Source organism: Crocodylus siamensis, chromosome 2, assembly GCF_052110815.1.
Source record: "Crocodylus siamensis isolate JL-2025a chromosome 2, ASM5211081v1, whole genome shotgun sequence".
NCBI lineage: Eukaryota > Metazoa > Chordata > Crocodylia > Crocodylidae > Crocodylus > Crocodylus siamensis.
The window spans coordinates 10,333,406-10,347,640 of record NC_143396.1 but is presented as its reverse complement, the minus strand read 5'-3'; the positions used below and the strand labels follow the sequence as shown (position 1 = coordinate 10,347,640).

Below are 14,235 nucleotides of genomic sequence, written 5' to 3'. Positions count from 1 at the left end.
ACATGTCCCAGACATTTGCTGTGGCCCAATTCAGCAAAGCACTTGCATGCATGGAGGATGTCAGCTCCTGGGGCAGGTGCGTGAGCTCCCCGGTGCCCAAGCGCATCCTGGTGCGGACACTCAGCTACTTGGTGACGAGGCCCTTACCGATGCAAGTGGGATGCTTTCGCTGCCATGGCCTGTCCTGAAGGTTGTGGGGTCAAATCTTAAATGAAGACCCAAGCTTGAGGAAGGGTGGCAGGCGTCTGTGGCACCTCCTGCAAGGTTGCATCATGGTCAGGCAGAAGGACCTTGTCTCCTCCGTGGCACTGTGGTGGTTTCTGTCTCACCAGCGTGTTTGGAGCTTGCTGTAGGGACTGTAGCCTGAGGCATGACTTTCTAACCGGCTTGGGTTCCTGAACAAGTGCTCTTCCCAGCTCTGCTTGGGCCGCCGCTTGCCCCTCTGCTTGCTTTGGTCTCCACCTCGGCAAAGCTCCTGGCTGCACCACTGTGCACAGTTGCCTGGCAGGGAGCACAGTTTGACCTAGCTACAAGCATCGTTTCTCCTGGACTTGATGATCTCCCGAGGTCCCTTCCAGCCCTGATGTCTATGAAATCTATGAAATCTGTTCTGGTCTTGTCATCCCCTTGGGGCATTCTGGGAAAATCAGGATGGCTGCCTTCGCCGTTCCTGCAGGACAGGCAGATGATCGTGGGTATTGCCTAATGTGGTGCAATGCATTTTAGGAGACCCCTTTGCTCACAGACCATGCATGGGGATGGTCCTGGGACGGCTATACCCATTCCCCTAGCATTGCTGCATGATCCAGCACACAGGGGAGACTGCTAGGGTGAGATCCCAGTTACTACCTGGTCCAAACATAGCATCGCTGCGTGCTTTGGAGACGCGTGCGATGGGCTGGCAGGCAGTGACCTGGCCCAGGGGTTTTGAAAGGGCAAAAGATGATTGGAGGACTTGGGATTCCCTTTCTGCACCAATCAGGCCCCAGAGACTCACCCCCCCCCCCCGTGTCCCGATTGGCCCCCTGGGTCACCTGGAGGGGGATAAAAGAGGCGGCACACTCACTCAGGAGAGACCAGCCAGGGATAGCAAGGAAGGAGCTTCGCAGAGCTGGCAAGAGCTGAGCCAGCGGGGTGGGAGCAGGGCCCCGGAAGAGCCCGAAAGAGCAGGACCTGCAGGCAGCAGTGGGACCCTCCGCAGCGCGGCGTGCGGCCGGCAGGAGAGGCCCCCGCTGGGCTCCGGGGTCCCCTACGAGAGGCTGCAGCCAGCAGGAGAGGCTCCCCCGCTCCAGCAAGGATCTGAGCAGTGACCTGAGGGGGTCCCAGCTCTGCGTCCAGCTCCTCCAGTTGGGGCCAGGCAGCTCGACGTGAGGCCGGGGCTCCGGGAAGGTCAAGACCCCTCGCAGGCTAGAGCAGTGCTACCAGTGGTGGCTGCGTGGCAGCGTTCCTGACTTCCACATGTGAGATCTGGTTGAAGTCCTCACTGAGTTGACTTGGGGAGAGTGAGATAACAAGAAGCAATTCTTCTTGCAGTGGAAAGGGGCTGTTGTGTTTTCCTCCCTTTCTCCTCCTCCAGGTACCAAGGCCCTATATTTTGTTGTCATTTGACATTTTGCATTTTGTGCCTTTTTATATTTCACCAACCCGTATTGTATGTTCTGCTGTTTGTGGTTTATATTTTGTTATCCCTGGGTTTTTTTGTCAGTGATCGTAAGTGTCTAACCTTTGTTGAATCCTGCCCCTTGGGGCATTGTAGTGTCCACTAGACCCTCTGATTTATGCCTGTTATGTTCCCAGCATTAAAAGGTATATGGTTAAGTCCCCATTGGTGGTCTGGCTCTGCTCTATAGGGGGAGGAGAGTCCCTACACCTCCCACAGCGCTTGTGCACCTGCTTTGATCCCTTTAATTGGAGAGGGGGTACCTCTTGGAGTACTGCCTGGGTTACACACGTACCTGAGCTTCAAACCTGTGGTAATAAATGCAGTCAACATCTGTGGTGCAGCTGGGGCTTCTGGCATCCCCTACCCCCTTTTCACAGGGCGTGATGCCTTGCTAATGTGTGCAGAGCATGATGAATGCCCCCCGACCCTCTCCTAGCAGGGCCCAAGCTGGCGAGCTCGAAGCTAGCTCAGGTGTGGACGCACCTGCAGGGCAGAGTCCAGTTGCCACCAGGGCTTGAGCTTTCTTCATTTAGTCGCAGGATGGTGCATGGAGCCTATGCAAGCTCCAGCATGCAGCGCATCCCCGCGGCCCAGGTGCAAGGTCTAGAGGAAAAGCTTCTGGATGCAGCCCCTGAGCTTCATGCAGCTTTTTTGCTGTGCAACACGATGCATTTCCTGCTAGGCCAGGACCTTGGGATCTCTTGACGTTGGTGAGGGGAGCCCAGCGCTTTGGGGTTCCCGTCTCTCTCTCTCTCTCTCTCTCTCTCTAGATGCATGGCAGCATCATCTCCTGTCCCATAATGCTTGATCCTCATGTAACGCTGTCCCCCCCAGCCTTTCTCCACTGCTCCCCTTCTAACCATTTCTCCATTTCTTTCTGCCTCAGATGAGTTTCCCGTGGTCGCGAAGCCCTTGAAAGCCGCCGACCGTACGTGCCTTAGCCTGATTTGTTTAAGCTCAGTAATTTTTCCTTTCGTAGCCGCAGCGGAGGAAGCGACAGATCCGGGATTGCCAGCAGCGGTGGTGTCTGGGGCTGGGCTCAGCACCCGCTATGGAGATGAGGCTCCCAGGAGGCCTCCTCTCTCCATGCATCTCGCAGTGTTTCCCCTTGGGTCGCCTGTGGGGTGGGGTGGGGTGGGGTGGGGTGGGATGGGGTCTCTGAGCCAGGGCAGGTCCTGGCAGGGTCTTCACTAGGGACCAGTTGTGTGCAGTTTGATGGCAGCCAAGACCCCTCCTGCAGCCTGGTCAGAAATTTCCCAAAACGGAACATTTTCCACTGCTTCATTTTTTCATGGGAAATTTTCCATTTCTAAAAATTCATTGTTTCATAAAATTCATTAGTAACAATAAATAGATGGCAATACAATATGAGGCAAGCTTGGCTGTTTCAAAGATGTCAGTAATGTTTTTTCAGGTGATTATCCCTAGGAAGTGTGTGAGAGAGTCCATCTATGTTTGATTGATTTGGAAACAGGAGGGTAAACGCACTTGCATAATAATCCAAACCAAAAATCAAGTTATGAATTGACCTAACAGGTTGTGCAGGTCAAATCAAAACCAGAGCACGGCACATCACGCACAGGTTTTGGGGTGTGCTAAGACGAGTGTGTCGACAGTTTTCAGTGCCTTCATTTTCTTCCCTTAAATTTAAACAAACAATGTGAGGGAAGCACATGCGATTGTGCATTGTCTTTACATTTTGCAGGTATTCCAATCAAAATAATTTCTGTCCACCGAAAACTTTGAATTTGTTTGAATGTAACATTTAAACCACATGAAGTGAGCTGTATTTAATTTTTTTCCAAATCAAATATTTCAGTTCAAATACCTGTGGCTATTGGGAGATAAAATGAACATGGGGGTACTTTTTTAGTGCTGTTTACTAAATATAAGTCAAATAAACAGGCTAAATCAGATCACGCTCTATTTAGGGCATTGGAAAATTTTCAAGTGCTCAATTTTTTACATTTCTAAAAACTCATTGTTTCCTAACATTCATTAGTAATAATGAATAGACGCCAGTGCAATATTAGGCAAGTGTGGCCGTTTCAAACTTGCCAGTAATGTTTTTCAGGTGGTTATCCCTAGGAAGTACGTGAGAGAGTCCATCTATGTTTGACTGATTCTTTTTAAACAGGAGGGTAATTTTCCGGAAAATTTTCCAATTCAACATTTTCCAGAAAACCCACATCTCTGAGCCTGGTTAGCGCTTGCCAGGCCGGGAAGTGGGGGGGAAGCACTTTGCATCTTGCTGCTTCAGAGACAGGAGCCGCGCTGGACGGGGCTCCCAGGGCTCCTCCTTTTCCCGGTGAACTTGAGGCACTTTGCTAGTGACTCCCGGGGGCATAGACCGGCCTTGTAGCCCAGCATGGGGGCCAGCCATCTGGCTGCTCCACAGTGCAATGATGAAAGGAGCTTCCTGCCCTTCGCTGGAGTCCGTCAGTCACTGGGGCTACAAGCTCGGGCTGCAAAAGCGTTGCATCCTCCGGCCGGGTCTGCAAAACCCCTGGTGTGGAGGTAGCGCTCCCCACAGAAGGGGCTGTTGGCTGGCTGTGCATCTTCGGGGGAGGTGATGACTGCCATGCTAGTGGAGCATCCTTCTGCTGGCATCTACTTCTCCACCTTGGGGCTTTGCTCTCTCTTTAACGGAGCCAGAGGCACCGGGATGTAGACAGGTGCTGACCCCGCGGTGGTGGGTCGTCTCTGCTTTGCCCAGCCCTCCGGTCTCTGCATGAGCATCAGCTCGATGAACCACGGAGGTGTCTCTAACCATCTTTTCCCCCGGTTCTCCTAGTTGACGACAGCCTGGGATTCCTGCCGACGTTTGGCCCCTGTTATGTCAACCTTTACGGCAGCCCGCGGGAATTCACTGGCTTCCCAGACCCCTATGAGGAGCTCAACCTGGGGAAGGTGAGGTTGCACTCAGTTTAAAAAAAACCCAACCATTTCCATCCTCTTCAAGAGGAAATGCTCTTACCCAGCCTGAGCGGCGGTACTTTTCGGATGAATCACACCTACCAGGAATGATTGCTCCTTTTTGGTAGCCAGTTATGAGCAAGCACGGAGCTAAGCTTGGGGTCTTCAAAACCCGACGGACATATCCTCACAGATTTACAGAGAATATCATCTAGTCCCTGCAGCCTCCCCACGTGCCGGGGGCACTCCTTTTAAATGCACGACTTCAGGACTGATAAAAGGCTGCGCACTGACCTGGCGCATGCACGTATCCCAGCGTAAGAGAAATAAGCAGCGTGCGTTAGCTCTCAGGGCCGTGGTACTAGCAGCGTCCCCAGCTGATTAGTTTCTGTGATCCTTTTCAAGGCTCTTAATAGCAGTCCGGTCACCATTGCTTTCCCATCACCATTTCTGGCTCTGTTAAAGAGAGAGTGGCCAGCGAGAGCGAGCGTCCTGCTCACCTGGCTGCAGGTAAGGTACCGTGGGGCTGAAAGGTGCTGTACTTTTCAGTGATTTAGGCACTTCAGTATCCTACTGTACACTATACACTACTATACACTAATCATGTCGGCTGCAATGTAGGCAACAGGTGCTAGGTTAGGTCTGGTGCTGTATTATGGATTCAGATGACTTATGCCCTTCCTTGGTGTGCAGGTCCTATGCCTCTCTTCTGCCCAGTCCTGCTTCTCCTGAGCTGACCAACGTGCAGGAAATAAATGGCAGCGCTCCACCGGGTTTCAGATGAAGTGCGTATCATTTTGGTAACGCCCCGCTCTCTTTCTCTTCGTCTCCTAAGGGAGAGGGTGTGGCGTATCGGGGCAGGCTGCTGGTGGAACTGGAGACCAAGCTGGTGGAGCACATTGAGCAGAAGGTGGAGGACATCCCAGCTGACGATATCCTACGGGTAGAGGTAACTCAGCCTGAAAGCCTATGGGGGTCCTAGTCCTGCAGTCCCGTACCCTGCCCAGCTCCGGTGGGATTAGGCTTCAGGGTCGGGGTCTTCCAAACGGCGGTGGGTGGGAGCATCCTCACTGTTGCCAGTGGCACGCAATCATCCTCATCCTCACTGTGTCCTTGCAAGGCAGAGAAAGGCTTTAGGCCCCTTTTTCCCCCTCCATTGGGAGCTGAGGTAGAAGGACAGGTTGCTCCAGCTCTTAAGCTTCTCAGTGCGATCTTATTCCACTGTGCGTGCATCTCCTTTTGCAGGTATCCAGGTTGTAGCTGTATTGGCCTAGAGGAGAAAGCAACCAGGGCTCGTAGTAGAGATGATCTCTTTTATTATTAAAGATTTTTTTTTTTGCAACAGTCTGGTTGGTCTCATAAAAGAGATCATCTCTACTACGAGCCCTGGTTGCTTTCTCTTGTGGCAGCAAACGTAAAGCAGGGTGGGACAGTGGGGCACATGCCCCCAGAGGGGTACCAGAAAGTTGGAAGCAGGCCACCTCACCCTGCCTACCTCTCTCTGCCTGCAGGCAGTGCACCTCAGAGAGCACAGGGAACTCTGGGAATCGTAGTTTTGTAGAGCAGCTGTGGGATTCGCTGCTGCTGGTGGGGGAGAATTGACCCCATTTTTTTGCCATTGAAATCAGCAGCTTTTGGCTGTCTGGATATGGGCTTCAGCAGCAAATAAATGGGGCGAAAGCTTCTTCCTGGCAGCAACAAACTCTACTGCCAGTTTGGAGAACTATGATTCCCAGGATACCTTGCAGTCCTTGACACCGCCTGGCTGTGCTTGTTCCTGGTCCTGTGCCCTGTGAGGGGATGGTGGGGGGGAAGGGTGAGGGAGGACTGCCTTGGGTGCATCCGCTATCTGCCACTGGATGCATCTACACTAGTAGACTAGTTAACTCTGCAGTAAAACAGCACAGTCTACACGTGCACCTGTATTCGAGTGCAGTAAATTAACTCTGCCATAGGTTAGTACTAGGAAAAATACTTTCCTATGGCAGAGAACTCATGAGCACTTAAATGCACATGTAGACCGTGACCAGGACCGCCCTGGCTCAAATTTCTGCCATCCTGGGTGCACGTGAAGTCACTGCACCTGGGAGCAGCTGACTCTGGCATTAATTGTGCTGGAGTTTATTGTATTGGTGGTTTTTCACAGTGGAATAGGATCACGCTAAGAGACCTAACTTCACGTAGGTATCTGGTAGGTGAGGAAGGATCCAGGCTGGAGGGACTTTCCTGCTATCTGAAGGAGTACAGGGAGCCCTACCCGTGTGTCCTAAACCCTAAGCAACCGTCCCCGCTGCACTGCTCAACCCCTGATGATCCAGGCATGCTTGGTCCATCCGGTCCCCATTTGGGCTCACGACTGCCAGGTGGGGCGGAAGAGAGGCTGTCCTGCCAGGGGGAGAGAATTTCACAGCAGGCTGAGACTGCCAGTGGGGGAAAACTTTGCTGCAAAATAAATGCCAGGCAGACCATACTGAAAACGTGCGGTGAATTTGCACCGGGGTTGCCAGGGTTTAAACACTTTCAGCTTTCCAAGTGGCTGACCTGTGTGTGTGGCAGCCTGACCCGCAGGTGCTTCCCCGAGCTGATCCCCGCGTTGCTTGCAGAGCTGCGGCTGAGACCGGCAGCCCCGGGACAGCCCTGGGATGGGGGAAGCCTGGCGCTGACCCTGCTGGAGAGGTCACGACAGGATGTCCCTCTCCGGAGCCGTCAGTCCAGCCCCTTTCAGCGCTGACTGGGGAGTTCACGCAACCCCGTGATAAATCACGATACAGCTCCGGGGACAGCTCTCTTCTGAACTGAGGACCCCGGGAGCCGAAGCCTGAATCCATATACCAAGAGCCAAAAAAAAGGCCCAGCCCCTGTAGCTGCCACATATCTTCTATAGCTCCACTTTGGAGAGTCGTGTTTAATAACTGTGTGCAGCAGGGCAACGTTTCCCTCTCCTTTGAATATGATGGCTACCTTGCATAGTTGCATAGTTTGCATTGGCCAAATGCAACCAGATGACGAAATGAGGATGCCTCCCCAAATCCCATCCCTTGGTGCCCCCCTTGCTGTGGGGAGCTGGAGGCAGGGTCTGCAGAGGGCCATGTGCATGGTAAGGTTTGATCCTGTGTGTGATAAGGTTTGCTCCCCCTTGTCCTCCTGTTGTGGACCCGCTGGGCGGGGGAGAAGAAGACGCCCGCTCCTGCTAGGGGATAAGGGGTGGGTGGGCCAGGCCGAGGCTCACCCGGGCTTGACCGCGTGCGTTGCAGAAGTTCCTGCGGCGCCGGAAGTATTCCCTCTTCGCCGCCTTCTACTCGGCCACCATGCTCCAGGACGTGAACGACCCCATCCAGTTCGAAGTCAGCATCGGCAACTACGGCAACAAGTTCGACAACACCTGCCTGCCGCTGGCGTCCACCACGCAGTACAGCCGGGCCGTGTTTGACGGTGAGCAGGGGTGCGATGGCAACGCGGCTCCCTGGGGCGGGAGGAAACCCCTCCTTATGCCCCCTGCACCTCGAGCTGTGTCTCCAAGTTGCCTGCAAGCTGGTTCCTAAAAGGGCTCCCCAGGGGACCTGGGAGATGTGGCAGTGCCTGGGGACAGCAAGGGTGTGGGCTGTAAGGTGTGGAGTAGGGGGCAGCTCATGTGGCTTTGGATGCTCGATCGTGACCTCAACCCTAAATGTTAGTGCCAACGGCAAGGGTCCCAGGACGGGGACCAGGGACGGTGCCTTCTACTGGAGGATGCTCCTTTTTGGGGGGCCACAGCCGGGTGCCTCCACCCCTGAGTGCATCCTACCTCCATCTCCTCCCCGCAAAGCCCCCGGAGCCCTCAGTCCTGTAAGAGCCCACAGAAACCTTGGCAAGATTTGAGGTTGTGCATCCCACCGTCCTGGCCAAATTGCATCTCAGGCCATTGTCTTCTGCCGGGCGAAACCGCCCACCCGTCGCTTCACTTGGAAGCGGTCTTTCTCCTCGCTTCCCAGTGGCCTGACACGGTGCACGGCGTTCGTGGCTGCTGCCGTCTCGCTTCTCTCCCCCAGAAGCGGTGGCATTGCTGCGGAGGATAGAGCAATGCCTGTATGCGCAGGCCACCCAGAGGGGTTGTGGACTCGCCATCCTTGGAGGGGTTTAAGCCCCAGCTGGACAAAGCCTTGGCTGGGATGATCTAGTTGGGGCCTGGCCCTGCTTTGACCTGGGGTTGGACTGGGTAACCCCTGATGCTCTTTCCAACCCTCATTTTTTACGACTTTATGGCTTATGAAGCATGACATGGGGCCACAGCCATCCTCTCCATCCTTGGCACAGGATATAATATCATAATGCTAGCACGTGTGCATAGCATGTGTTCATAGCACGTGTGCATACATGGGTGTATAGCATGTGTGCATACATGGCATGGGTGCATAGCACACGTGCATACACTGATGCATGCACATGTGCATAGTACGGGTGCATACACATGTGTGTGTCTGCACGGTGCACATGTGCAGCATACAGCTACTACTGGCATCTACTTTAGACCAGAACTCCCCAGTGGTGTGTCATAGACCCCATAATGTTCACAGAGAAGGTAGAGTTCCCCAGTGGGGCTTTTGCAAAAGGAAAATCTTCTGTTGTTGGGGGCCACAGCAGAGTGGCTCCCACCTAGCCTTAGACTCGGGACAGCAGTTGCATAGATGAACCAGGCTGTCTTACTCCTTCTGGTACATACTTGCGAGGAGCTGGACCAGCATCTTTGTCCTTTTGGGTCAGAGACACAGGGCAGTGTGTGTGTACACCCGTGTGTGGCACAGGGTAGGGTGTCGAGCACAGAGTGGCATGTGCCATGCAAGTAGCATATGTGTGTGCCAGGGTGGCCCCTGGAGCTCCTTGCTTCCTCTGGCTCGGTTCATAGCAGGAGCCATCTGTGCCCGTCCCCCCGAGCCAGGTGCTAGCACGGTCTCTCTTGCAGGCTGCCAGTACTACTACCTGCCCTGGGGCAACGTGAAGCCAGTGGTGGTGCTGTCCTCGTACTGGGAAGACATCAGCCACAGGACGGACGTGCAGAACACCCTCCAGCGCTGCGGAGACCGTCTGGTGAGTCCCGGGCATCCCCGGGGGAGCTGAGTCCCGGGGGCTGCCGTGCATAGGCTTGCGGACACTTGTCCCGGACCTTTCTAGCCGGGCTCCGGGCACGTGGCACCAAGGAAGGGCCCACGGTGAGAACCGGGGCAGCCCACATGCAGGCCGGCTGGCCCTGTTGTGTTCAGCCTCCCTGATCCCGGTGAGCCGAGTCCACAGCAGCCTTCACGTGCTATCCTGATGCGGCGGCGAGGCACGGCCGCTACCGCAGCTCCCCTGTCCCCCCCAGCAAAGGCTGCACTCGGGAGGCGGAGGGATCCTCGTCCGAGTCTTGGGGGCATGGCACCTTGGGGGAGTGAGTCGGCTGAAGGATGACAAGGCGCGTGTGTGTTTGTGCATGTGCATCTGTGTGCATCTATGGTTGTATACATGCGTGTGTGTGTGCATTTGTGCAGCTGTGTGTATGCACAGCTATGTGTGTTCGTGTGTCGGTATGTGTGCATGTGCAGCTGTGTGTTTTTTGTGTGTGTGTCCGTCCATCCGTGTGTATGTGCAGCTCTGTGTGCATGTGCAGCTGTGTGTTTTGGTGTGTGTCTGTGTGTGTATGCAGTTGTGCGTTTGTATGTGTCTGTCCGTGTGTGTGTGTGTGCATGCGCGTGTTGCATGTGCAGCTGTGTGTTTTTTGTGTGTGTGTCCGTCCATCCGTGTGTATGTGCAGCTCTGTGTGCATGTGCAGCTGTGTGTTTTGGTGTGTGTCTGTGTGTGTATGCCGTTGTGCGTTTGTATGTGTCTGTCCGTGTGTGTGTATGTGCAGCTGTGTGTGCATGCGCGTGTTGCATGTGCAGCTGTGTGTGTTTGTGTGCATCTGTGTATGTGCAAGTGTGTGTGTTTGTGTATGCACTTCTGTGTCTGTATGAGCAGCTGTGTGTGTTTGTGTCAGTGTGTGCGTGTGTATGTGTGTAGCTGTGTTTGAGTATGTGCAGATACGTGTGTGCGTGTGCATCTGTGCGTGTTTGCACAGCTGTTTGTATATGTCTGTGTGTTTGTGTATGTGCAACTGCATATGTTTGTGTGTGTGCACGTGCAGCTGTGTGTGTTTGCATGTGTGCATCTGAGTGTTTGCGTGCGCGCATGTGTGTGTGAAGTCCGTATTTCAGGACTGACCCCGATCCATCAGGAAAGCCGCATGAAGGCCGTTCTTTGTCCTCCCCCTGCCCTGGGGAGTCCAGGTTTCCAGCGAGGAACACGCCTCTTCTGGAGAGGCCTTGTTATTTTTTCCTGCTTCATTCAGGACAGGAAACTTTGCCCCCACCCAGGAGGGCAGCGTGCAGTGTGGCAGGGGCGGCTGGAGTCTGCTGGGGGGGCACAGATCCAGCGTAGGGTGCGGGGTTGGACGCTGAGGCAGCTTTGTGTTGAAAACCGTAGGGCCGTGTCATGGGATGTGCTACTTTCTGGGGGTGCCTGGGGTGGCAGGGACCAGCCAGCGACAATTAGAACAGCAGCAAAGTTACAGACGGGGAAACTGAGGCACAGAATCGACCTGCCCCGGGGTGCACAGCTGGTCGGGTCCCCTCACCCCAGCTCTGGCCCCCGAGTGGGTTTCCTCCCATTAGCGAGTCCCCGCAAACGAGGTACGTTGCAGCTTCTGACAGGCGGGGACGCCGTCACCTCTGGCGGGAGCAGGCGCCCGGGCGCAAACATCTGTCTGCAGTGAATTGGCTGCTGTGCTGGCAAAGAGGAGGGGCACACGGAGGGAGTGCGGGGGGCAACATGGCTAAGAACAGATGCCCAGCGCCAACTGCACGGGGCTCCTGGGACCACTGGAATCTGCCTGACTCAATCCCGGGCTGGTGCGGGGCCAAAACTGCATGTGCCACATGCACTGCACGTGGCGAGCCATGTGGCGCTGCCACACGCACACACCGCATGCAGCAACCCGCACTGCGCCACGTGACATTGAACTCAGCACCCTGTGCTGCACTGTCACGCTGCCACATGCAACACTGCACTTGGCAAACCGCACTGCGCCATGCTGCACTGTGTACACATGCACTGTACTCAGCACCCTGCACTGCGCCACATCACTGCCACACCAATACACTGCCAGTGCCCCACACTGAGCTGTGCCACCCTGGCACACGTATGCTACTTGCATGGCACCGTGCCACTCTGTGCTACACATGCACACTGCACTCGATGCCCTACCCTGTGCCACACACACATATACAGTGCATTCCTGTGACCCACACTGTACCACGCACACACATGTGTGCATGTGACACACTCTAACTACATGCAGGCAGCTGCCCAATGCCCCCCTCTCCGTGGCAGGTCAGACAAAGCCCTCCTGTTTCAGATGCCCCCGGGCAGGTGGTGGCGGGGTACCTGTCCTGTCACAACGTGATGCTGTGATGGTGCTCGCACTACCTGAGCTTCAGCTACAGTGTGCACTGCACCTGACTGTAGCCCCCACCCCTCTCCCACCACCCTTGACAGGGCAGGAATGGGGGGAGACAGGGTTTCTCTCTCTCCCTCCTCCTGTCCTTAGGCCAGCAGCAGTTATTTGGTTCCTGCCTCTGCCACAGACATCCTGCATAGCCTTAAGCACATCACTTAGCCTCACTCTCAGCTCTCCCCGCTCCTGACTGGATCATGCAGCTCTTTGGGTCAAGTCCTCACTTGTCCATACAGTGCTCAGTGCAGCCGAAAGCCAGGTGCAGAAGGTCCTGGAAGGGGTCTGGCCCTACCCTGCTGCAAGCCCTATGCTTTTACCAGCCACATTGCACCTGGGAAGCCATGGAGAGTGCTCCCGGGCAGCACCCCACGCTGATGCGGGCAGGCTGCAGGGCTCAAGCTCAGTGCTAAGGGCCTGGTCTGTCATGGGAAGAAGCTGCGGAGCACAATACGGCCTCTGCGGACGTGCGCGTGTGATGAAACAACCCAGCCTCCCTCCCTACAGCCACCCCGAGTGTGTTGCTACCGGCAGTGGCAGCAGTAGGCTTTTATCCTCCGAGCACACCAGCTACTGGGGGGTGACGTGGCACAGCTTCCTAGCACCCACATACGGCCATGAAAGCCCGGGTCCATGGGACAGGAAGGACCTTAAAGCAACCGTGCCCTTTTGCACGGAGGACGGCCGGGGCGCGGGGCGCAGCGTGTGAGTCCTTCGCTCTGTGTTGTGTAGGAAGCGAACCTGGAGCAGGTCCACGTCGCGCTCAAAGCCAAGTGCTCGCCCCGCGACTTGGACGCCGCGGTCGCCCGGTTGATTGATGACATCATCGCGGACTGCAGGTACGTCTGCCAGCTCCCGCCGGGAGCCTTTCCCTGCATTTGTTGCCCTTGGCCGGGGCCCTTTGCTGAAGAAGCCCGGTTATTGGCTCACGCTTGCTTCAAAGACGGCTGAGCCAAGGCACGGAGTTGAAAAGGTGACATTTAAAGCAGGTCATAAATTTTCCCCTCTTTACGCCAAGGTGGCAGCTCCCGTGTACCTGAATGAGCCTCATTGTATCGCAGGCTGAGCTGGGGCATGGGAGACCTTCCCAGGAGCACGTCGGAGCTCGCGGGATAGAGCTGCTCTGAGCAAACATTTCCGTGCAGGCCAAAAGCACTTGGAAGTGCTGAAGCAGGGGGTTTCTTCCACGCTGTGTGGGCAGGGGTGGATCTAGGAGTCTGAGAAGGGGGTGCAGAGAAAGGGGTGCCAACACATGGGTTTTTTTTAGTTAAAGGGCAGTTTGTACCTTTACTCACATGCTAGGGGGGAGGCATCATGTTAGTGCATTTTGCAAAAACAAGTAGACCTTGGAGTGTGTGCTAATTTGCTAAATTATATACAGCGTTTAAAAGAGGCACAATACACTAGGCAAAAAAATAGTCAAAACAGTCCAGTGACATTTCGCCAGCAGTCCTGTAGCCGTTCTAGTTAAATGCACATCTCTTATTCGTAAAATAAAATCTATCCTTCTTGCTAGCACCTCCAATACTTTGCTGTCAGTCATTTCTATACCTGAGGCCACATTTGCATTAAGGATTTTAGCTAGAGCTAAATAGAGCTTGCAGGGCTGGGAAATAGAAGCGAGACATTTCCAGGATGGGCTGACAGGCAACGACACTGCAAAAGAAAGGGCAGTTTGAACATCAAGACCATTAAAAGGAGAGAGGGTTGTTCACACCTATGGAGTGGAGAGAGATTAGCAGGAACCAGGTGGATTATAGCGAGCCATGAAGTCAAGTGACTCCCTCAGCACTGCTTGAATAGCAATGTTGCTGCTTCTCCCAGGCACTTGGTTTTTAAAGTTTGGGTGGAGCAGGAATCAAAGGGGGGTGCAAGTGCACCATGCACCCCCCGGATCCATCCTGTTCTCTGTGTGTGTGTAGATTGCATGCATATCGTGCATCGTCAGGTAGTTAGTTCTCATCTAGTGCATTATGTCCAAGTCTGGGCTCCACATTTTAAGAAGGACGGGGAGCAGTCAGAGAGGGTCCAGAGGCGGGCAGAATAAAAGGCGGAAGGGGTAGGATGCAGCCACGTAAGGGAAGGCTGTGAGGACCGGGAAGCGCGATGGAGGGGGCACGCAGCAGCCGTCTGCAAAGATCGGACGGGCTCCATC

General features: G+C 54.8%; 1 protein-coding gene across 5 annotated transcripts in view; it reads left to right on the top strand.

The window, feature by feature from the left end:
- The window catches only part of DYSF (dysferlin), a 202,251-nt gene that overhangs the window by 49,574 nt on the left and 138,442 nt on the right, over positions 1-14,235 (top strand). For 3 of the 5 annotated variants that reach the window (XM_090035142.1, XM_090035141.1, XM_090035140.1), the window contains exons 17-22: positions 2,550-2,591; positions 4,458-4,573; positions 5,415-5,528; positions 7,834-8,011; positions 9,519-9,643; positions 12,813-12,919. In XM_090035142.1, the coding sequence (XP_089891268.1) occupies positions 2,550-2,591; positions 4,458-4,573; positions 5,415-5,528; positions 7,834-8,011; positions 9,519-9,643; positions 12,813-12,919 (682 nt within the window). The remainder of the gene's footprint in view (positions 1-2,549; positions 2,592-4,457; positions 4,574-5,414; positions 5,529-7,833; positions 8,012-9,518; positions 9,644-12,812; positions 12,920-14,235) is intronic. The other 2 variants (XM_090035143.1, XM_090035144.1) reach the window with 1 other exon arrangement.